The sequence below is a fragment of the Hirundo rustica genome, chromosome 4 (genome assembly GCF_015227805.2).
Source record: "Hirundo rustica isolate bHirRus1 chromosome 4, bHirRus1.pri.v3, whole genome shotgun sequence".
Classification (NCBI taxonomy): Eukaryota; Metazoa; Chordata; class Aves; order Passeriformes; family Hirundinidae; genus Hirundo; species Hirundo rustica.
This window is the reverse complement of record NC_053453.1, coordinates 15,150,138-15,171,204: the sequence shown is the minus strand read 5'-3', so window position 1 is coordinate 15,171,204 and position 21,067 is coordinate 15,150,138. Positions and strand designations below refer to the sequence as shown.

The 21,067-nt window shown below is 45.9% G+C and overlaps 2 protein-coding genes across 8 annotated transcripts in view; one reads left to right on the top strand and one right to left on the bottom strand.

The window, feature by feature from the left end:
• The window catches only part of GRAMD4 (GRAM domain containing 4), a 75,407-nt gene extending 74,848 nt beyond the window's left edge, over window positions 1-559 (bottom strand). For both annotated transcript variants that reach the window (XM_040062400.1, XM_040062401.1), the window contains exon 1: window positions 452-559. In XM_040062400.1, coding sequence (XP_039918334.1) covers window positions 452-480 — 29 coding nt within the window. In that variant the 5' untranslated portion in view covers window positions 481-559. The remainder of the gene's footprint in view (window positions 1-451) is intronic.
• Window positions 560-934: 375 nt separating this feature from the next.
• LOC120751998 (histone H2B 5-like) lies at window positions 935-20,862 on the top strand. 6 transcript variants are annotated; one of them, XM_040062588.2, is made up of 4 exons: window positions 1,405-1,518; window positions 2,811-2,970; window positions 4,581-4,699; window positions 16,259-20,862. In XM_040062588.2, the coding sequence occupies exons 3-4, from the start codon at window positions 4,597-4,599 to the stop codon at window positions 16,666-16,668; spliced, it is 513 nt and encodes a 170-aa protein (XP_039918522.1). In that variant the 5' UTR covers window positions 1,405-1,518; window positions 2,811-2,970; window positions 4,581-4,596; the 3' UTR covers window positions 16,669-20,862. The 6 variants fall into 6 exon arrangements, with proteins under 6 accessions (XP_039918523.1, XP_039918528.1, XP_039918522.1 ...); XM_040062594.2 differs by lacking the exons at window positions 1,405-1,518; window positions 4,581-4,699 and adding an exon at window positions 957-1,021; XM_040062590.2 differs by lacking the exon at window positions 4,581-4,699 and having other exon boundaries at window positions 1,416-1,518.
• Window positions 20,863-21,067: the final 205 nt, after the last annotated feature.

Sequence of the window (21,067 nt, the reverse complement as noted above, 5' to 3'; positions counted from 1 at the left end):
CTGGCCGGTGGCGGCGATGCCGCCGCCTGTCCCCGCAGCCCAGGGCGGCTCCGCCGTGCCGGAGGAGGAGAAGGCCACTTCTCGGGCCGGGAAGCAGCGAGGGGACGGCCGGACACCCCCTGCGCGCACGGGGACAGCGTCCCGTCTGCCGCAACCGCCCGGACAGCTGGGCCACCGGCCGAGACCTCCGCTGGCTCCCCCGCAACCTCCCGGTCCGCCCCTTACCCCCGGCCCCGGGAGAGCCGAACAAAAGGGAACGGAGGGACCAAAAGACAGTAACCCCCTGCCGAGGGTTCCCGTCCGAGTATGGCGAGAGACACCGCGCCCCGCACGCAACCCTGCCCTAGGCAGGTGGCGCCGGGCTAGTATGTAAAGGTACAGACACAAAAAATATTATTATTATTATTATCATTATCATTAACCCCCCCGAGACGGCCGGCGCGGCACTCACCCTGCTCGGAAATCGGAGCAAACTCTCATTCACGCTCCCCGCCGTGCCCAGGCCGCCGGAGCCAGGCGACGCCCCGAGAGCCGCCGGCCGCTGTGCCGAGCCGGGCCGGGCGCCGCCGGGGCCGGGCGCGCCCGCTCAGCCCGGACAAAGCGCGGCGCCGCTGCGGGCGAGGCGGCAGCAGGTGCCCGTCCGCCGCCGCGGCCGTGCCGAGCGCCCCGCGCAGCCGCCGCCGCAGCGCCCGAGCCGCTCGCCGGGGCCGCGCTGCGCGCCCGCCCCGCCCCCGGCGGCCCCGCGGCGGGAGCCCGCAGAGGCGGGGGCGGGCGGAGCCGGCGGGCGGGCTATGGGCGGTGCGGCACGGCCCGGGCCGCGGCGGCGCGCAGCGAGGCGCTCCTCCGGTCGCAGCCCGGTCGGGACCGGAGGCGGGTCCCGGTCCCGCGGCCCACCCGGCGCGGCGCCCGCAGGATCTGCGCGGAGCGGCAGCGAGCAGCCCTCCGGCCCCGCCGCGCGCACCTGCCCCGCGCCACGCCGGCGCCTGGAGCTCGCCTGCGGAGGAGTCCAGACGCCCAGCAGGCAAGACCCTCCCCTGCGCTGGCTGCCTGCGGCGCGGCAGCGGCGGGCACCGCACGCCGCAGTGTCCGCAGCGGGGCTGCGCTGCCCGAGCATGCGAGCCGCCGCGCCGCCGTACCGCGATGCGGTGTGCGGGCAGCCCTGCCCTGCCTTGTGCTGGATCCCGAGCCCCGCGGAGTCGGGGCTTCGTCGTTCTCCGGGCTCGGCGAACGCACCGAAACGGTGTCAGCCTTGCCAGTGCTTTGCTGCGATCGTAGGAATCGTATCGCCGGAGCTCAGTGAGCTCCGGCTGACCGGGGGCTGAAGGCGAAGCCGGGGCCGGGACGCGGCCGTGGCAGGCTGGGGGCAGCAGCCCCGCACTGCCTGCAGTGGGGCAGCGGTGCCCACGGGCCGGGCTGGCCGTCTGCAGCCGGGCCGCACACGTGCTGAGGAGCCCGGCCCCTCAGGGAAAGAAGGGATTATCCTGCATACAGACCCCCACTGTGTCAACACTCCGTGAGGTTGTTAATTATTTAGTGCGTGTATAGAGCTGTAAACCATTGCTCCTGCATTGTTTGTTGTGTTTTTTGTTGCTTGTGGTTAACGCTGATCTTTTTTTTCCATAGCTTAAAAACTACAGGGGGTATATGCCATAAGAAACCCTTTTATTTCTCATCCCTCTCACCTCCAGTCTCATGGGTTGGGTGATGCAGGGGCTGCCTAATCGAGTGGCTGCTGTGCAGCATAAGCAATATTATACAGTTTTGTAATAGATTTGTCTACCTCAGCATGCGCCTGTACCGCAATGGAGATGAGCTGTGGTTTGCTGCTTGGCGTCCTCCAGCGAGCCCCTGGAGAGGGTGGCCCTGTCTCCACTGCTTATCTCCAGCAGATTTGTCCATTTGTAAGGTGGTGATTGATGCCATGTTCTGTGCTCACCAGCATCCTTGTATTTCGCGTCATCTCATGCCCTTTGCATGTTGGCTCTGTAACTCTTTTATTTTTTGATATCAAGAATTTATGAATCAAAAGATGGGGGAGTGTGGAGGCTGAGTCAGATCGTGAAAAAGGAAAGCCAAGTGGGAGCGTGCAATTGCATATCTCATTTACAAACATGGTTTCATTCATCTCCATATGTTGCTCCTGTTACTACTAATAAAGCTCTGGTTTCTCAGGTTGGTGCTACCCTGGGAACACTGATCTTCCTAGGGGTTTTTCTCTGTAGCCTCCATAGTATTTGTGTTACAATATGTTATTTTCCTGATTATGGTTTTTTTATATTGATCATGTTAATATCAGAAAGAATTTGATAATATGAATGTACATCCCACGCACTGCCTCTTGTTCCTATTATTTGATGTGCAAAGGAGTGACAGTTTATTTACAGGCAGCAATTTCTTTCCGTCTGTACTGGTTAAATTTCCTAATTATAATAACAACAACAACAAAAAAAGCTTTTTCTCCTGAGTGCTTATCCCTGTTTCCTTCCTGATTCTTTACTCATTTTACTAATCATAGCAAAATCCATCGTGGTGATTGTGGAGCTGCAGGAATTTTACCTTTGTCTACTGAAAGATTTCTACAGAAGCTTCTATACGCAAAGGGAGCCAGAGACAAAGGTCTACTTTGAGCAGAGTGGTGTCTGGGGTTTTCTTCCCCAGCAGGGAGGTACAACTGTTGAGTGTGCAGTAATTAATTTAATCTGGCATTGGGAGAGAAGGAAGAATGATTGTATTGGGAAAGAGGTTTTTTTCACGTATCTGATGTAAGATTTAAGCAGCAATTTTAATGACCTTTGTGATTTCTGTTTCAGACAAAAGGCAGCAACCTAGTACAAGGGTATCGTTATCTTCTCCCAGCGTCGTCCTTTGTTCTCCTTGGGTTTAGCCTGTCACTTCCTAGGGCTTGCCTCTGTCCCTTGTTGGGACAGCAGCATCTCTCACCCGTGACTCTGAGAAGTGCTGTACTAGCAGGTGATTTTTTTTCCCACTGCTTATTTTACACCTTCTCTGCTGTGCAAGGTCTTTCATCTTCTTGTGACCTATCTTAGGAGTCTTTCTTTTCTGTGTCTTATTTATACTTCAGTATTTCTGCCTTACCAAAAATTGTGCTCATTACTTTACCTTCCTTCTCTCTCTGTTTTTTGTCCACTCGTGTATTTTCTCTCATTCTTTCCCCTTTCATATATCTTCTTCTTACATCTCTTTTTCCCTGTCTATGTCATTCCTTTTATGCCCTCTACTGCTCTCTCCTTGCTGACATCTCACTTCTGTCTGCTGCCTAACTCTACCTTCCTCTTGACATTTCTTCTCCAAGCTATTCCTTTGGTCACTGTCCTTTTACTCCGTTTCATTTACATATATTTTACTTAAATATGACATATATTTATGTACATATATATGTCCACTCCACATCTTTGACTGTCCAGCTGAAAACAAGAAATTACTCATGCTGATAGTCTGATCCTATTTCATCCCTTTCTTGGCACCTGAAATACACTGCTCCTGCCCATCCTCAAGCATATGTATTGGGCAGACTGAAGAATTAAGTGTGTGGGAAATGTTCCGAAATTCAGATGTGTACTTAAGCAAGCATCTTGCTCAGGCTGCACTGTGAACAGAGCAGATGTTGTGTTCCCACTGACAGTACCAGAGGACTTGAAGCCCCTTGAACTCAAGGACCTAATGACATTCTTTTTACATTTCTCAATTTCAGGGTTTTTTTGTAAATGAAAATACTTTAATTTTAAATTAGGGACACTGCCATATCTTTGAAATATCCCTTGGATGCTGGACTGACCCAAAATAAGACCTCACAAAACATTTTTCTTTTTTCCCCCCAATTGTTTTGTTTTATGGATTCATTAAGCTACTTTTGTGTAGCTATTGGAAGAGAAATGCTTTCTCCTCAGCAGAGCTAAGCTCTTCATCTGAAAAGGGTTCTGTGTGGGGTGAGACTGGGATTTCAGCTTGTAGCTTCCTTTTTTTCTGGAGCCAGAGGGAGAGGAGAGAGCTGTGACTGCAGGATCATATGCATTGGGTGGGAGATGGAAGAATAGATGCATAATCCAAAAATGCTACATTAACCTCAGAGGGTGGGGGGAAGGGTTGTTTAATATTTTTTTCCACTTGGCTATCACTGAATACAAGCACCATCATTGAGGATCAAGGGAAATTGTTAGATTTTGCTATTTAGATAAGAGTCTTAGTTTTAAAAAGTATATTTTATTATTTAAACTATTTTTTTGTTGTTGTTCAAAGAGCTTACTATTAACTGGCTGGAATGAAAACAGCTCCATCCCACAGATTCCACCTCCAGTTTCTGGCAGCTTACCTGACTCATAAAGAGAGTGGGGGGTTTTATATGCCACCTACATCAATTCAACATTTTCCTTTGTGGTGAGACTTAATCACCACCCTTGTCATATTATTTCATCGACCCTCTTGGAGTAGGAATTCTTGACCTTTCAAACCAGCCTTAAACTTATAAAATAGGGTGAGGTTTTTTTCCTGAATTTGGTGAAAGTACATAGATCGTCCAATGCAGCAGGGTTTTCTGTGGGTTTTTTTTTTTTTTTTAATAGCCTTTACCTGAGGACCATGGAAAAGAGAGTTTCCATTTGCAGAGAACACATCTCTGACACGATATGTGTCACCTGGAGAGTTGAAATCCATCTGCTGAAGGTAGAGGACCATCCCCCAGGTAATCACTGCAGGTGGTGTGTGCTAAGGGGGAACTCTGGGCTTTCAGCCACAATGATCAAGGATGTACGTGGGCAAGGTTTGTCAGAGGCAGTGTCTATATTAGAGTCAGGAAAGATGGTCATGCTTTTGGGCACATCAGATCTCTCCTTATAACGTTTGTATAACCTGTGTGACCGTCTCTTGAAGTAGACTGATATTTGTCAAGCAGAAAATACTGCATGAAATAAGACCACAAGGTAGAAATGCAAACAAAACACAGAGATGGCAATGCAATAGGTAGTGTGTACAGGAGGCAATGGAAGAAAGGGTAGAACAGAACCACCCCAGGTTGTTGGGTGTTACAAAGAGGACATGAGTTATGCCAGAAAGCTGGAGCAGAAAAGCATGTGGCATTTTATTGGAAGAAATTCTTGAAATTATGTAGGGGAAGGGCAGAAAGGAAGGCATTCTGAAGCTCAGCACTTAAAACCTAGTGTGAAGGGAGGCCAGGGAAAGCATTTGGTAAGAGTCTCCTCATTTCTGTATCACAAAGGCAGGTAGAATCAAGCAACAGGAAGGAAAGGGGAAAATTGAAAGGGCTGAAGTGAACTGGTAGTAAATATCAGTGAAGGAAATGTAGGGAAGGGGACCTGGAAATTGACTGAGTAACCAGTAGGGTGCTACAAGACAGGAGAAAGAACATCAGGAAGGAGCTGTCTGACCATACCTAATATAAATGTAGGCTGTTTTCATTTTTGATTTGTTTGTCTTAAAATGCACTGCAGGTGTAGCATCTCTGTCCTGAAGATAAGGCAGCTGTCTTGACTGTCCTGTGCCACCATCCTCTTTCTCACAGGCGAGAATTAACACCATATTATCTCCTCTCCTGTGCTGTGGGTCCTCAGCCCAGCTCCAGTCATCCTCCTTATCGACTGCAGCTGCCTGATAACTGGGACACAGTTCAAGAAAAGGACTTAGCAGTCACCTGCAAAGATATGCTTCTGGAAGCAAAGGCACTAAAATGAGCTCTGTGGAAGGAGTGTGCTGGGAGAGGCACCAGCAGGGAGGGAGAAGAGCAAAGGGTGAGCCCTTCATCTGAGGAAGAAACAGCTTGGGAGATTACTGGACTAAAGCAGTAGGGAAACTAAGGGCGTGGAAAGCTCAGGAGGAAAGTGAATGTGGGAGGATAGAGCCAAGGATGGTTAAAAATAACAGTATTGTACAGCTAATATGGCATTCCACTGGCATTTTAAACCTGCTGCCTTTGAAAACCCTTTGAGTTTTGAAAAGTGAGCTTTACATTTAATTGTTCTAATTGCTAGTGACCATCCAGGACCACCGTCATTTTGCCCAGCAGCCCCCATTTTCTTCACTGCTGGTCTAGTGGTTGCAACCAAGTCTTCAGCATATTGCTCTTTGCACCCTTGTCTGATTTAAATATTGCTGTATCCCCAATTATGCCTTGATTTCTTTGGAAGGGAGCTGGTGTTTTATAGTTTGCATCAGTATAGTGGTGAGCACACTAAATCCATACGATAATGATACTATCACAAATTAGAGGTAAATTAAAACACTGTTCACAAGCAATATGTACAATGTGGAATTTGGGCATGGGCTAACTGGACAGCCATTTCTTTTAAAGTTTCTGGAGAGCTGGCAGTTTTTCAACACTGTGGCTGCTCAAAGTACTGTGTTAGTCTCTGTACGAATACCACATGTGAGACAGGACCGAGTGGCAGCAAACCTGCTGGGGCTTTGAACCTCCTGGCACTTGTAATGGATGTGAGAAAAAGAAGGAAGGAACAATAAATAAAAGAATAAAGGAAGGAGAAGTACAAAGTGAAGAACATCTGTGCATTTTGATAACAATTCTTCAGTAGCACAGCAACATAGAAAAATGTTGCCTGGTTAATATAGAGCAGCTACTTGCTATGCTGGAGCTATTTCCTAGAATTTTTATAATATCACGTTTTGTCTTTGAAATATGGGAGAAATGGATTTCTTTGTCTTTCTCCCCTCCTCCCTTGCCTTTATCTTCCCACTTCCAAGTAAGGATGTGAGTTTCCTTCTCATCTCTAGTGTAAATTTATTCATGAACATTTTAAAACGGTTTATTGTCAGTTCTTGTTTCAGGGTTTACTTTTACCTTCAATAACTCTTGTGTCTTTAGTGCTCACCCCTCTGTTTCTGGAAAAAAGCCAGCTTGCCTCTTCAGGGGAGCTTTGCCAGAGCTGGCTGTCCCAGCCCTGTTTCTCTCCTCTCCTTCCATCTAACAGAGTCTCCATTTTCCTATTTCCTGCAGAAGATGACCTCTAATGCTCAGAGGACTCTCTGCCTGTGGTAATGTGATCTGGTGGCAGCAGCAGAAAAAAGTGTCAGCAGTCTTGGATCGTGTTCCCAATCCGGTTATTGAATGATGCGAGATCTGGGGAAGGACATTTATCTTTGTTTCCCTGCAGGCTCCAGTAATAGTCACACATCCCTGTTTTACAGTAAAATTGCTTTTACCATGCCAAATTAATTATTAATACACACATTACAGTATTTTCAGTGTCCTGTAGCAATGAAATCAGACGCTGTGCCACTTGCTGTCCTTTAGCTTGTGGCATGGCACGCAGTCCTTTTGAGTATACCTGTCTGGCACCCCCACCTCCTGTGTTTACACTCTGTGTTCCCAGGCACCCAGGCTTTACCACCATGATAAAGCAGCTTTCACATATCCCTTTTTCAATTGCATGCTTTCTGCTATTTTTTCAGAAACCATTTTCAGGACTTGCTGAAATGTGAATAATGTAACTGGAAGGTGATAATTGAAGTGAGAGACTCTCATTTAGAAGGAATGTCGGTCATGATTGGTTATATTATAGCTGCACACATCATGCCTTTGCCTGACACTTTCTCCCCATGTAGGGGGAGAATTGATGGTGGTAACGTCCAGGTCGGTTAAGCATACATACCTTAGACCCATATACGTACCTTCAAGATTGTTAACAGGTTTTGCTGGGTTTATTTTATCCACGGCATTGAGGATATGTGGTAACACCTACATTGTGATGTACCTATCACATCACTCTTAAAAGCCTTAATGACCTTTGTCGCTAGAGGACACAAAGAATGATACTTACACAGTAAGTCGTCAGGGCAAAAAGAAGGGAAGTTTATTTACTTGACCTCGCTTATATAGATTCTGGACAATGACTAGGGATTAGAGAATAAGGTTGTCACCTCTCCACCCCACTGGACAGACTAGAAGTCCATCAATTGTCCCTCCTCAGAGAGGAATGTGAAAACAATCACTTTGTTTATGTTACAATCCGTGAGAAGACTCTACTACAAAAATGTAAACAAATCAGAAGGTTAAAACTCAGGGCAACAGACCTTGGTCTGGTCTTCAGCCTAACATGGGCACATAGCTTTCCACTTCAGTATGGGTGTATGTCCAAATTATTATTCCCAGTCAGTGTGGTTTGGCCAAAGTACACATTTTGTGGTACAATCTCAGCTTTTGTTTCTTTTTGCTACACAAATTATCTGTGGCGCTGGAAATGGGTTACAGGAACCTGCTAAAGCCTGGGTGTGGGGTCTGTAGGAGGAAGAGGTGCTGCATATGTCTGCATTGGTTCCCACATAACTCCTACCTTAACTCAGAGCAGCTCTCATCTCTTGGGGAGGCTTCTTCTCCCTCTCCCACCCACTCTCTCCCTACAGCCTGCAGGTATTGGGCTTTAGCTTGTCTCCTATTTTTGGCTGAATGGCTGAATTAGCACATTTTTAATGGATGCCTTTTTCAGCACTTATGAAAATAGTCTAGAATTTTGATAATTCTCCATTGCTCCATAAAATACATTAAAATAGTTTGCTTAAAAGTGATAGCACTTCTTTAAGCTTAGTCATTACTAGTTTAGAGACCATTGCTCCACTGTAGAAGGAGTTATTTAGATATAGCAGCCTTAATGAGTTTTTGCTCTTCTCCTTTTCCAGAGAAATTGAAATGATGTGGATAAAGAGCAAGTGATTTTTATTTTCGATACAGCACAGGGCAATTTATTTTAAATCTACACTTTTTGTTTTCAATGGCATGGGGTGTCATGGAATAAGTAAAGCACCTTTCTAACATTGGTATTACAGACCCCAGTCATCTATGATTTTGGTTCTCACACCCTTCTCCAATAGTCTGTACTTTGCAAACCACCAAAAAGATATGTAGAGCTTGTGAGCAGATGCTTCTGAGCATTGGAGCTGCTGTGATGTCTTGCTCCTCCTGCCCAGCAGAATTGTCCCAGGTCAGCTGGACATCAGCCTGCCCTTAGCAGGCTCTGACCTCTCCCTCCCTATCTCCGGAGCAGTTTTGCTGAGTTAGTCTAAGGATGAGAGCTAAACCCTGCAACTGGACACGGGGCTGCTGCTGACAGGTTGGATCCCAGTGGGCCCAGCTGAGTTGAAGTGGGATAAGAGGGGAAAAGAAGGCTGTTGCTTGAGGAAAGGAATCGTGGCAGAAGCAGAAAATCCTGATGATTCTAAAACTTGAAGAGGAAGCTCCTGCTGCATTTTATGTGTGAGGTTTTGAGTTATTGGTAAAACCCCAGGAAGGAAGTGAGCCTGCTTGTGTTCTCTGTTGGACGCTGTTGGGCTTCCTGAGGATGGTTGTGATAATTCAGAATCATGGAATATTCCAAGTTGGAAGGGACCCACAAGGGTCATCAAATCTTAACTCCTTCAGGTTTCTCTGAAACCCTGTAGGGGTGCTGACTGGAGTGTAATTATAGCAGATGCTGGTACTGGGTATACCCCACATACATTTAACAGGTATTGATCCATAGAAAACATGATTCTCATTTTTGTATTTATTGGATACTTACTCAAGCATGTAGATCAGAGTTATCCCAAAGCAAGTATACAATAAGTACTCTTACAAAGAGCAGGTAATAAAGCTTTTTTAAGTATTCGTTTATTAACAGTAACAAAACCTTGATAAAATATGAAGTCTGATTTTTGTAAAGTTCTGAGCCTTTTGGATTCCACTGGAAAGCAATATCAGCTCTTGGTGCTAAGCATCTCTAAACATTGTACTTGTGCTTTCAAACCTGTGTTAAATCCCCACTGACTTCAGACACTCTTTTAATCAGCATAAGGACTGCAGTATTTAGTCTCCTGACAGTCATTCTTGTTGCAACATTGTCTCTCTCTTGCTCTACTTGACTCATGGGCAAGATTTTATTTTCTTTAAAATTTCAATGTATCTTCTCTGCAGAGAGCTGTGATCTAGGGTCCTGCTCCTTACTTTGTAGATATTAATACATTATCTCTGATTGATACCCTTGCAGCCTTGAGAAGTACTTGAAACTTGGGCAGAAGTAGCACAAGAAGTTACAGCTGTTATCAGTGATTAAAAATGTGCTTTCTAAAAATCATAAATTGAAATTATAGAGAAGAACAGAAAATATTCCTGTAGTATTATTCTGTACAGAACTCCCAAGCAATGGGTTAACACAAGCAAGATAAGTATCAGTCAAAGAGCTCGGACACAGTGCTCTGTTCTGCTTGTATTTGTTCTAAAGAAATCTGAAGATCTATGTGAGCATCGTGTGTCTGTGTCAGGAACTGAGTTTGTAGCATTTCTTTATTTGTCAGTGAGTAGGGGTCATCTTCAGTTTTAACCTATAGTCACAGTCCTCTGTTCAGCAGAAAACTGCTTGTGTATATCCAACTTTGAAAGGTAGCCATTTAAATGTAAATGTAAACTTTACAGGAGCAGAGATATAAAGTGCAGCAGAGTTACAAAGTGCAGCAGAGTATGTGGAACTGAGGATGGGGTTTTAGTACTGGTACTGGATTACTTGAGAGGAAATCTATGATCTCAAAGTGGTTTTCTGTGCCTCTCCACCACTAGAAGAATTCAGGCATTTCAGATTAGTTTACCTTATTCTAGGAAATTCTCCTCCTCCTTACTTCAGAGCAAATATTACTTCATCATCACATGCTAGACAACATACCAAGGGAAAAATTCTTTCCAGACCAAAATATGACTATCAGTTTTTGCACGAGGCAACATCATCAGTGTCTCACAGTGACTCATCATGCTTCTGATCTGCTTTATACCTGAGGGAGAGCTTGCTACCAAATAATCACAAATACTATTTGTTTTCTCAACTATTACTATATAATGACACCTGACAGATGAAGAAATTCTTGTATAATAGTACATGGCCACACATAATAAAAGGAACTGAATTTGCAGCTTGCAGAAATTCTCTTTTCCAATAACAGTCATTTGTTGACATCTGGTAATTTGTAAACTATATTTTCCAGATCTTACAAGCACTTCAGAGCAGGTGAATCCATTAGAAAGCCTTTTCCTTTTGGTGGAAATATTCCCTAATTTGTTGCCATTTATGTTTCAAAGAAAATAAAAAGCAGCAGCAAATTTTCTTTAGTATTTCATGGCATGCAGGAATAAAGCCAAGTATTCTTTCTTTTAGCAGTAGGAGAAAATGAGGAAAGGGGCAATAATTGGACAGAACAGACAGGACATTCCTGTTCAAGGGGCAGAACTCTCAGCAGGTGCCCATTGGCTCTCATTTGCTCTAGCAAGGATTAAAGCAGAACATCAGAAGATTAACAAATATCAGAATTTCAGATGTCCAAAAGATGAGAGCTTGAGTTTTTCCTACAGATGTTTCATTTCTCACCAAAACCTCCTAAGAACAAAATGCTGATTCTAGAAATATAAGTTTTATCGTTGACTAAGTAATCACAGAAAGGGCATGGGGATTTACAGTGGATGCCCCAGAGCTCATCAGAGCAAGGACAGCTTTCAAAAGAAAAAAAGAAAGTAAAAAAATAAAAATAAAAATCCAAGTGCTCTTTCCAGCACTGCGTGAGGAGAGGTCCAAAAGGCCAGCTCATAGTCCACCCACGGTCACCCGTGCACACTGATGGCAGCAGCTTGGCACTGGTCCTACAGACTTAGCAGCAAGGCCAAAAATGAACAAAAATCTTGCAGGAGCTTCCCTGCCTGTTTCTCTCCATTGACTGGGGAAAAGAGACAGCATCAGGTTCCTTGTGGGATTTCTCAGCAGGGCTGCTCTCCCATTTCAGATCTGAGAGGCTGTGGTGCTTTGTATCTTTGAATATCTTTTTCTGTTCACTTTCCTTTTAATGATGCTGAAGAAAGGTGCATCAACACAAAGGAAGATGTATCTGTCACTCTGCACTTCTCTGGTTTCTGGCAGCAGTCAGGCTGCTGCTTGGAACTGGCTGGAAAAATTTCTGTGGTTGGTTTGGTTGTTGGTTTTCTGAGGAAGGAAAAAACTGCCAGCACTGATAACCGATTTAACTCAGAGCATACAAAGCCATAAAGAAAAAAATGTTCCCAGAGATTTTCCTCAAAAAGCCAAAACTTTCCAAATGTGCTGCTTGGACGTGCCTTCTCTTGCATGGCCATACTCTGTGTCCCAGGGACCTCAGTGGCTTGGACCTGGTGATGAGCACCATCGCTTGTTAGGGGTCCATGTGGGGATCTTGGGCTGCAGCATCCCATGGGAAATGTCAACCAAGGGAGCAGCTCATAAAGTGTGTTCTACCCAGTTTCAGTCTCCAGAAGTCACAGAATGGATGAGGTTGGAGGTGCCTCTGGCAAACATCTAGTCTAGTCCATGCTCAAAGCAGGGTCAGCCACTGTGGGTTTCTCAGGGTCATGTCCAGTTAGATTTTGAGTATCTCCAAGGATGGAAATCCTGCAGCCTCTCTGAGCAACCTGTACCCAATGGTCTACCTCACAGTAGAGAGGTCAGTCATGCTGGCAACCCTTCCAGAATAAAACCCAGTAATTGTTAACCTCCTCAAGTTCTCTCTCTCTCTTTTTTGTTTGTTTTGTGTTTTGTGTTTTTTGTTTTTTCCTTAAGGAAACAAACATATGCAACTATTTTTATTAAAAAAACACATTCTTTTAAAGGTCACTTTTTTGTTTTCCTCAAAAAGCTCTCCACATGAACACTTTGGGAATAATCCCACTGCTTCTGTCTTTATACCAGAGCAGCACCTGCTGTGGGTTGCGTTGCAGTGTTGACAGAAGGATTGGTGATACTGTTGACCATTATTAATATTATTTATTTAGCACCTGGCAAATGCACTCAGGCTCTGCGTGCTAGGCACTGCCCAGATAAACCACAAATACCTGTTTGCAAAGAAGGTGTTCTTTACCTCTTAAACAGTCAGCTGCAGAAAAATGGGTGGAGAGAAGCACAAGCTTTTGTGCTAATCTCTGAACTTCAGCATCGTTGCTTCCCCCTTTGCAGCCGTACATGGGAGAGGAGCAAGATCCAGGCTGTACCCAAGGATATTAGCTGATCAAATGGATGGAGATGTCCTGTAGATGTGACCTGTTCTGGAGCCCTGTGAAATCACTCTGGTGCCTGTTGGACTCTATTATTTTTTTAAAAGCTGCAGTAGAAGTGCACTTAAGAATTTATACATATTTTAGAAAGACATACTTTTCAAAAAGCTTAAGAAATACTCATTTGGGTTTTTCAGTTGTGGTGTTTTTCAGGCAGGAAATGAGCTCAAAAGAATAGGGAGCAAGTACACAGTTATTTCTTCTTGTTGAAAACTAATTTTCCATTGAAAATACATATTTTCAAGTTTACAAACAGAGCAGTAGGGAATTTCTTTTCCCAATACTGCTTCACAAATAGAGAAAAAAATGAAGAAAATTGTTGATTTCATTAGAAGAAGAAAATGTGGTGTTTAAGGGTGTCAGTTTTGAAAGGTGTCCAGAACTTTTGAGGCAGTCCAGCACTTGTCCTTCCAAATGCCTCCACTGGAAAGAATGCCAGAAAGAATTAAGAAAGGACATGAGGTGGCAGAGTGAAAAACTTAGCACATGAAAATCATCTCTTTGGAGAAGAAACTGCTTTTCTGAAGCAGAAACCCAGCTTTGAGGACGCAGGTGCTGAGTTTGGCTTCTGGACAGGAGGACGTTTTGGAGGAGGGTTTGTAGAGACCTTTCCTCCCCACTCCACAGCATCCCGAACAATGCCAACCTGCCCTCCTTGAAATGCCCAGTGTAGCCCCTTGCCCAGGGGCTGCCAGGCCGTGTGAGTCCCCGAGCCCAGCCCTGGTGCCTCGTCGGGCAGAGCAGCCAGCAGCGGCCCTGGTGCTCGCTCCAGGCGGGGGGCAGCAGCACGTAGCCTGATTTGGAGCCGTAGAGGTTTCTCGCACAGCTTGGAAGCTGGAGCCGGTGTGGATGGGCACATAAATCCAGCCTCGGGATCAAAGATCTCTCCTTCCCCAAGGAGCAACTGGGAGCTTTGTATAGACTTGGTTGCAGCAGTGCTGCTGCATCTGGCTCTGATTGCAGATGGAGAAACCAGACATCTCACTCGCTCTTTCCCGAAGAGGGGAGGCAGGGCTGAGCATGCAGCCATTGCCTTGGCGCAGGCAGCTGTTTAGGTCCTTCTCTGATGCACAGAGTGTGCAGACAATATGTTACATCCCAGCTTTCTCTCTTCTGTTCACTTCTATCCATTTTCCCATGTCCCACCCTGAAGCTCTTTTTTCTCTACTAGTCTCTCTTGGCCAGCAGACTGTAATTCCTAGGTCATCTTCAAAGGAGATGCAGAGCAGCAAAACGCAAGCCCTGGGGTGATGCTGTAAGCTTATCCTCCACCAAATCCTGGAGGAGCCTTCTCTTTCAAAGGAGCATTCGAAGTGTTCTTTGAAACACCAAACCATTTACCGGGTTGCAACACACTTATCCCCCTTGGCCCATGAAGTAAGGCACATGTAAATTTGTAGTGTAGGGGAGGCACACAGTTTTTTGATGGGTTTAGATACTGTTGTTTTTGTTACTGCACTTCTGGATGAGAGCACGGTCTTAGTTTCGGAGGCGGATGTCTGCTGGGGAAAGCCGGAGCCTCCCTTGAAATGGAGAATATAAACCCCCTGCCTTCGAATTATTATAATTTTGATATTAAGAGACTCTCAGGCAAAGGTGTGGGGATAGGAATAACAGTTCTTTACTAGTGTGTATAACAAGGCAAATAAAACAACAACTACAGCATTAATAATAAACAGAACTCGGGCAAGATGGGAAGGGATGGAAGAGAGGCTTTGCTTCACAAAACCCTGGGGCAGTGTGATCCTAGTGCCCCTGCAGGACTCCGAGGGGCACCCAGCTGGAATGGCAGGAAAGGAGCAGAAGTCCCGGGCTGGTGGATGAGATGTGCCGGAAGCTCCGCGGTGGTCGCTGGAGCTGCGGGAGGTCCCGGCCGGGCAGGGGCGCGGGGCTACAGCGTAGCGAAAACCCCCAGAGCAGCGCCACGGAAACGGCGGGGGGGGACAGCGGCTCCACAGGGCGGGAAAAGGCGAGTTCGGAGTTCCTGGACGCGCGAGCAAATGGTGGTTGATCCCCAGGACTGGGCTCCGGTGATGATAGTGAATTCTCCCCGCAGTAAGCAACAGCTTGACCGTGCTCCTCCCGATGCCGAGAGCGAGAGAGCGCAGCTGCCCCCAGACCTGTCCTCTCGCTGCCCCCAAAATTCGTGGTAGCCCGGTGCTACACTCCTCTCCTCTGGCCACTTCCTTTGTTTTTTGTTTAAGTGTCAATAAGTACCTAGTAGTTAGTTTCCTAGCAACTTATGGGAAAAAAATCTATAGGTAAAAAAGAAATAAATCTAACCCCCCAACGAGGAGTCAGCTGCAGGTCATGGCTTTGAGCATTGTGACCTAATGAAGAAAAACTCAAGACGGAGGATCAGGTATCTTTGGTGTAGACTGTCCAGCACAGGCTTGCTCTCGAAAGCAAAAAGCATCAAATAGCAGGAAAGTACTTTTTCCATCAAATGTAGCCCAAAAGCACTTTACTTTTTGACTCCTATCCACATTTCTGTTTCTCGGCCAGGTGATTCCTGACAGCTCCTCTACGCTTTTATACTTTCTGGTATATGCTTTCTTTGAAAGCAAATATGAATACTGATACATTCCTGTAGCTCAGCTAGCAAGCTTAAAACTGTATTATTTTTTACATTTCACTGGAAAACATGCTGTCAAACAATAGCCACAAAAATGCAAGCACCCTCAAAATAAACTTCTATCTACATGCAAATAAAAAAGGGTTTACTGGAGATTGTAAACCACATAAAATAATTTTGACCAGTGTCATGTAAAGGTGGCTGCAGTGATACCTTCTAACAGTCTTGGGCCCATTCCAGCAAGCTTTGATTTAATCCATGTTGCAGTTAGTGTTTTCTTTGGTACCGCAGTGTTCTTCTCAGAAAGATGTTCAGGTTCCATCTCATATTTACTAAGTAGACACCAATTAGGTTTGTGTTCAGAGATGTTGACATGGCCAGTGTTGCAGGTATTTAAACAACAAAAAGTCATACACAAACCAGGGAAATTCTTGCTGGCAGTTCAGAAATGCTCTTGCAGGGTCATGGGGTATTTGTCTCAGATTCTGAGCTTTTGCTTGCCTCCAGCTCAGACTCTCTCATCTTGCAGTACAACTATTCTGTAGAAGGTCAAAAAAGAATTAGATTTTTTTTTTTTTTTTTTTTTTTTTTATGATCTCTCCAAGCAGCTCCAAGACGCAGCAAAAGAGCTCTCAGGATGCCAGAGCCAGCGAAGTCGACCTCAGCCCCCAAAAAGGGCTCCAAGAAAGCCGTGACAAAGACCCAGAAGAAGGGTGATAAAAAGCGTCACAAAAGCAGGAAAGAGAGCTACTCCATCTATGTCTACAAGGTGCTGAAGCAGGTCCATCCTGACACCGGCATCTCCTCCAAGGCCATGGGCATCATGAACTCCTTCGTCAATGACATCTTTGAGCGCATTGCTGGAGAAGCCTCCCGCCTGGCCCATTACAACAAGCGTTCTACCATCACGTCCCGGGAGATTCAGACAGCTGTGCGCCTGCTGCTCCCAGGAGAGCTGGCCAAGCACGCGGTCTCAGAGGGCACCAAGGCTGTCACCAAGTACACGAGCTCCAAATAGCCGGACATCCCCTCTGCAATGGGACCATCGCGCACCGGGCCCTCCACGCAAGCACAGGTAGGCAGCCACGGTCTGGATGAACGGTCACAGCTATTATCCACAGCAATTTGCAGCCTGCAGATGGGCATGAGAAGCTGCCCGGAGGAAGAGGAGGCTGTCAGCTGATTTTCATAGTCTGTTCAGGATGTGGAAAGGATTTGTCCAGGCTGGTAGTGGAGGCCCCTGCTTTCACATCTCATTCAAAGAACTGACCAACCATAGTATATCCAGTCTCCTCTGTGCTTGGCAAACATTCACGTTTGGCACTGGGAGGGGGGACTGGGAGCAGCAACACAGAGACACCATCACTGAAGTCTTCCTGTTTGACTGCTTTCTCACAGTCATCTGATATGGGTACTGAAGAGTCAGCGCTGCATCCTCTCTCTCAGAGCCTGAATCCCTCCTGGTGTGTAGTGGCTCAGCCCACCCTGTGCTGGCAGAAGTGGCATCAACAGGCACATATTGATTCAACAGCTATCTGTGCTTGACAGCTTGTTTTAAAGAACAAGCCTGGCAGGCAGGCAGTTGCCCACATTAATGCCAAGCACTAATCCTCCTCCTTGCTCCTGATGGATGAGCCATGGAGCAGGATGAGGGTGCTGGCACAGGAGCTGCCCACTGCCTCCCACCTTGTGCTGAGGTGGAAGGATGGACAAGGTGGAATGTTGGGAATGGGTATCTTTCCTGGCTGCTGCTTTGCCTGCCTTAGGACTTGTTTTGGCATGCAAGACATTGCTAATTCTGCTGCTTTTCAGAGACTTTTCCTGCCTTGATGCTGCCTGGGTGCTCCCTTCCACCGTAAGTGTGGGCAAGCTGGGGTGGTGCCCATGGAGGTCCCCTCTCCTGTGAGCGATAGGGTGGTGCAGGACAAACAGCACAGATGTTTTGGGCAGGGACTGATGATTTGGGAAGGCATCTGGTGTGGGAACAGAGGTAGTTAGTGCATTTTGAGGGGTGGGAGGAAGCTGGCTCCCCGCTGAGATCAGCACAGGCAGCTCGCCTGCCACTGCATTCCCTAATTCATTCAGCAGTTAGAAAGCAAAAGGAAAATTAGGGGTTGGGTGGATATATAGGGATTCTTGCCTGCATTCCAGATATTTAGAAGATTAAATAGTTTTAAACTACTTGAGATACTCCCCGTATCTTTTCAAAGTCCACAGTAAGGTGAGCAATAATAAAATCATGATAAAGCCATAGAGGTTAAGGGAGGAATGTCTTGGTTACAGGTTTATCCTCCCCAGACTGGTGGATAGCAGAAGGGCCTGTGTAGAACTGGTGTGAAGTTGAAGCTTCCTACTCAAAACACAAAATTAGCCAACATTAAAAAAAATCAAAGTCTCTAGTAGGCAGTAACACTCAAAAAATATTCATGTCTAAAATAACAACAGCTTTCTGCAACTTACTCTGTAAATAAAAGGAGCAGCAAAGAAATAGGATCCAGAACTAAGTGCAGATTCTCCCTAAGCTTCAAGACTTTGTTTTTAATTAAAAGGTAAACTCATATCCCAAAATAGCAGCCATGCAATACATTTCTATCTTTCCCCTGTGTTTATCTCTATCCTGTTTCTTTATACTTTGAGAGTGATTGGGACCTTTGACAAATATATGTTGCTTTTGGAGCTGTAGGACTCTGCAGCTCCAGAAGATTCGCATTGCAGTTGTTTTTCTCAGCTGGTCTGAAAAAAGGACTGCATAGCCCTGTTCAGAAACCTGAGAGCAGCCTGGGGTCTCGTGTGGTCTCTGTGCAAGAGTGAAGGTCAGTTTGTTTATGGGCTGCTCCTACATCCTGCTTTGGATGTGAGCACCCCACACTTGAAAAAGGGATTTCCTCCCACGTTCTCCTCAGCAATACCACACAGCTGTGTTTCATAGCCTAATGCCAGCAGGAATCTCTCCTGATAGCTCTCAGGAAGAGCAAAACCCAGCTCCCTGGGTGCCAGCACCCCTAAGGAGCAGCTCTCAGCAGCAGCACCTGTATTCGGTATCAGTAGCATTGGTAACCTGGACCTCTTGGCCGGGACATTTGCACATAACACTTCCTTTTGTTTCCAATCAAATAGTCAAAATCAGATACCAGAGATTAACATGTACCTGCAGAGGGCCTAGAGCCACCATCCTTTATGCCTCTGCCACAAGAAATCAAGGCAGTGGGTGATGCATCGGGGGACTGTTGGGAATGAAGGGCTGGATGGCATTGCTGGAGCTTTCTTCTGTCTCTGTGAGCTACAGGTCAGAATTCATCCCCTTGGGGAGTCCTCTCGAAAGCAGGAATTCAGAGTGGAATGAAGCCACTCCAGTCCAAGTGGTGTGTTTGAGCCAGGACACATCTCCCAGGATTACCTGGCACAGCTAAACTCACTGTTTTGCGCAGAGCAGAGTCCCACAGTCTCCACAGGCTGCAAGAAATCAGGAAAATAAAATGAGGATTGGCCCTCCAGGGTCTCCTGGGGAGCTCAGGGAGCCAGGAACAAGGCTGGGCACTCAGATGAGAGCCGCTCACTCCATAGTCATACTCAAAGTGCTGATCCCATGTTCCTCTGCCACTGTTGTCATTCTCCATTTTTGGAGATTGTTTCAGAGAGAGGAGAACTAGCAATTTAAAGCTACAAATATACTTGAAGGCTTAAAGAAGATTTTTATATTGTCTAAAGCCAAGTGACAGACTGATCATGTCTGTGCATTTATAGTTCAGGGTGTCTTGATGCATCATTTGCTCTTCACCGTCCATTTGTATTTTTCTTTTTTTCACTTGCTCTTGACAATATGAAGCACAGAATTGAGGAACTTATCCATATTAAACCTTTTTTATTTTATTCCTTTCTTTCAAGCTTTTCAAGCTTCTTAAACCTGTTCTGGTGGCTGCTCTGTTCTGTCACTGTTGCACAAACATTTGTGCCAGCAAAGGAAAGGCATGATCCCGGAAAATCAAGGCTGGTATAAACTAGGACTGACACAGAAAGGATTTGAGAAGTTAATGTACAGGACACCGTCCACAGCAGTTAAATAGGAATTAGTTGGGATGTGATGAACTTGGGTTGAGCCTTAATATTGGAGGCAAGAGAAGGTGATCTAAAATTCCTGGATTGATTGTCCACTAAGTAATCTGAGGTGTGACATACTTCACAGTTTCCTGGTAAAGAGGTTTGCTGCAGAAGATGTATTCTGCACTACAGGATCTGTGCTTTTAAAGAATACATATTTCCAGCGCTGGAATTGATAAAATGTTTTGAAACAGAAGATAATATACCAAGCCCCACTGTCCCTACCTAATTCCCGCTACAGTCCCAGAAGCATTTCTGGTCCATGCCTATGTTTTGTGAGGCAAATTTAAAAAAATTAAATCAACCACACATTGAAAGTTGGAAGATGAAAAAGGTAATACAGCCTTGATATTAACCTCTTATTAACCCCAAGGAAATCACTGCACTGAGTTATTTGTTTTCATGTACAATTTAAAAGGGAAAACAAGCTGCTATAGGTCTGATTTTCCACCCTGCTTCCCTAGAAGGGCCTGAAGTTCATCTGCCTTTCACAGCAGAGTTCAGCCTATAAAGGAGCTGAGTGACCACCTACATGGAGGCTCACTCCTGCTCAGGACAGACAGTTTTTAGTCAAGCATGGGGAAAACGAGCGAAAACAAATGTGGAGGACAAGTGCCTGTCCTGGGTACAGCTGTGTGTCCCACAAAGGGACACTAAAGAGTCCTGCCCAGTGGAGTTGTGTGCCCTGTCACCCTTCACTCTCGTGACAGGCAGCCATATGTCCTGCCCCAAGTCCTGCCACTCCTGGAGTTGTTTGGTGTGGCCTCTGCACAGCCCTGAGCATTTGCTCTATCGTAGCATATCCTCACGGTTTACATCCAGATCAAATTGTTTACAGGGAAAGGAAGAATGGGAACCGAATAATAAAAATTACATACTGACAGAATTTGGGGTTTCCTGGGACCACCAGCTGGGGAGCAATCTTTCATGCTTACTCCATGCATGGTATCTTGTGGGCTTATGTACAAAGAGTTTTTCTGATAATAAGTGTTACTTACATCTAGTATGATCCATGTTGTATTACTGCTGGGTTATGACCTCCAGTGCTAATTACCTGCTTTCTGTTAAATGTCTAAATAAAATGTAACTTCCAGCCTCTTGGAAGTCAATGGTACCCAGCTGTCAGTGTCTTTGCTTCTGTCTTAACCACTAGTGTTCCCCCAAGCCCTGCATTTCTCCTCCGTGGTATTTCCTCCAGACCTGGGGTGACAGCAACCATCCTTCCAGCAGAGATGGAGCACAGCTGGTCCTGACAGAGGGTCAGTCAAAAAACAGAGGAGCCCCACACTGAAGGGGTATCACAGGCTCCCTCTGTCCTC

Coding starts and splice junctions, on each gene's coding strand:
- LOC120751998 (XM_040062588.2), top strand. CDS start 4,597: ATGGAAAAGAGAGTTTCCATTTGCAGAGAACACATCTCTGACACGATA. Junction 4,700..16,258: donor GGTAGAGGACCATCCCCCAG/GTAATCACTGCA, acceptor CTCTCCAAGCAG/CTCCAAGACGCAGCAAAAGA.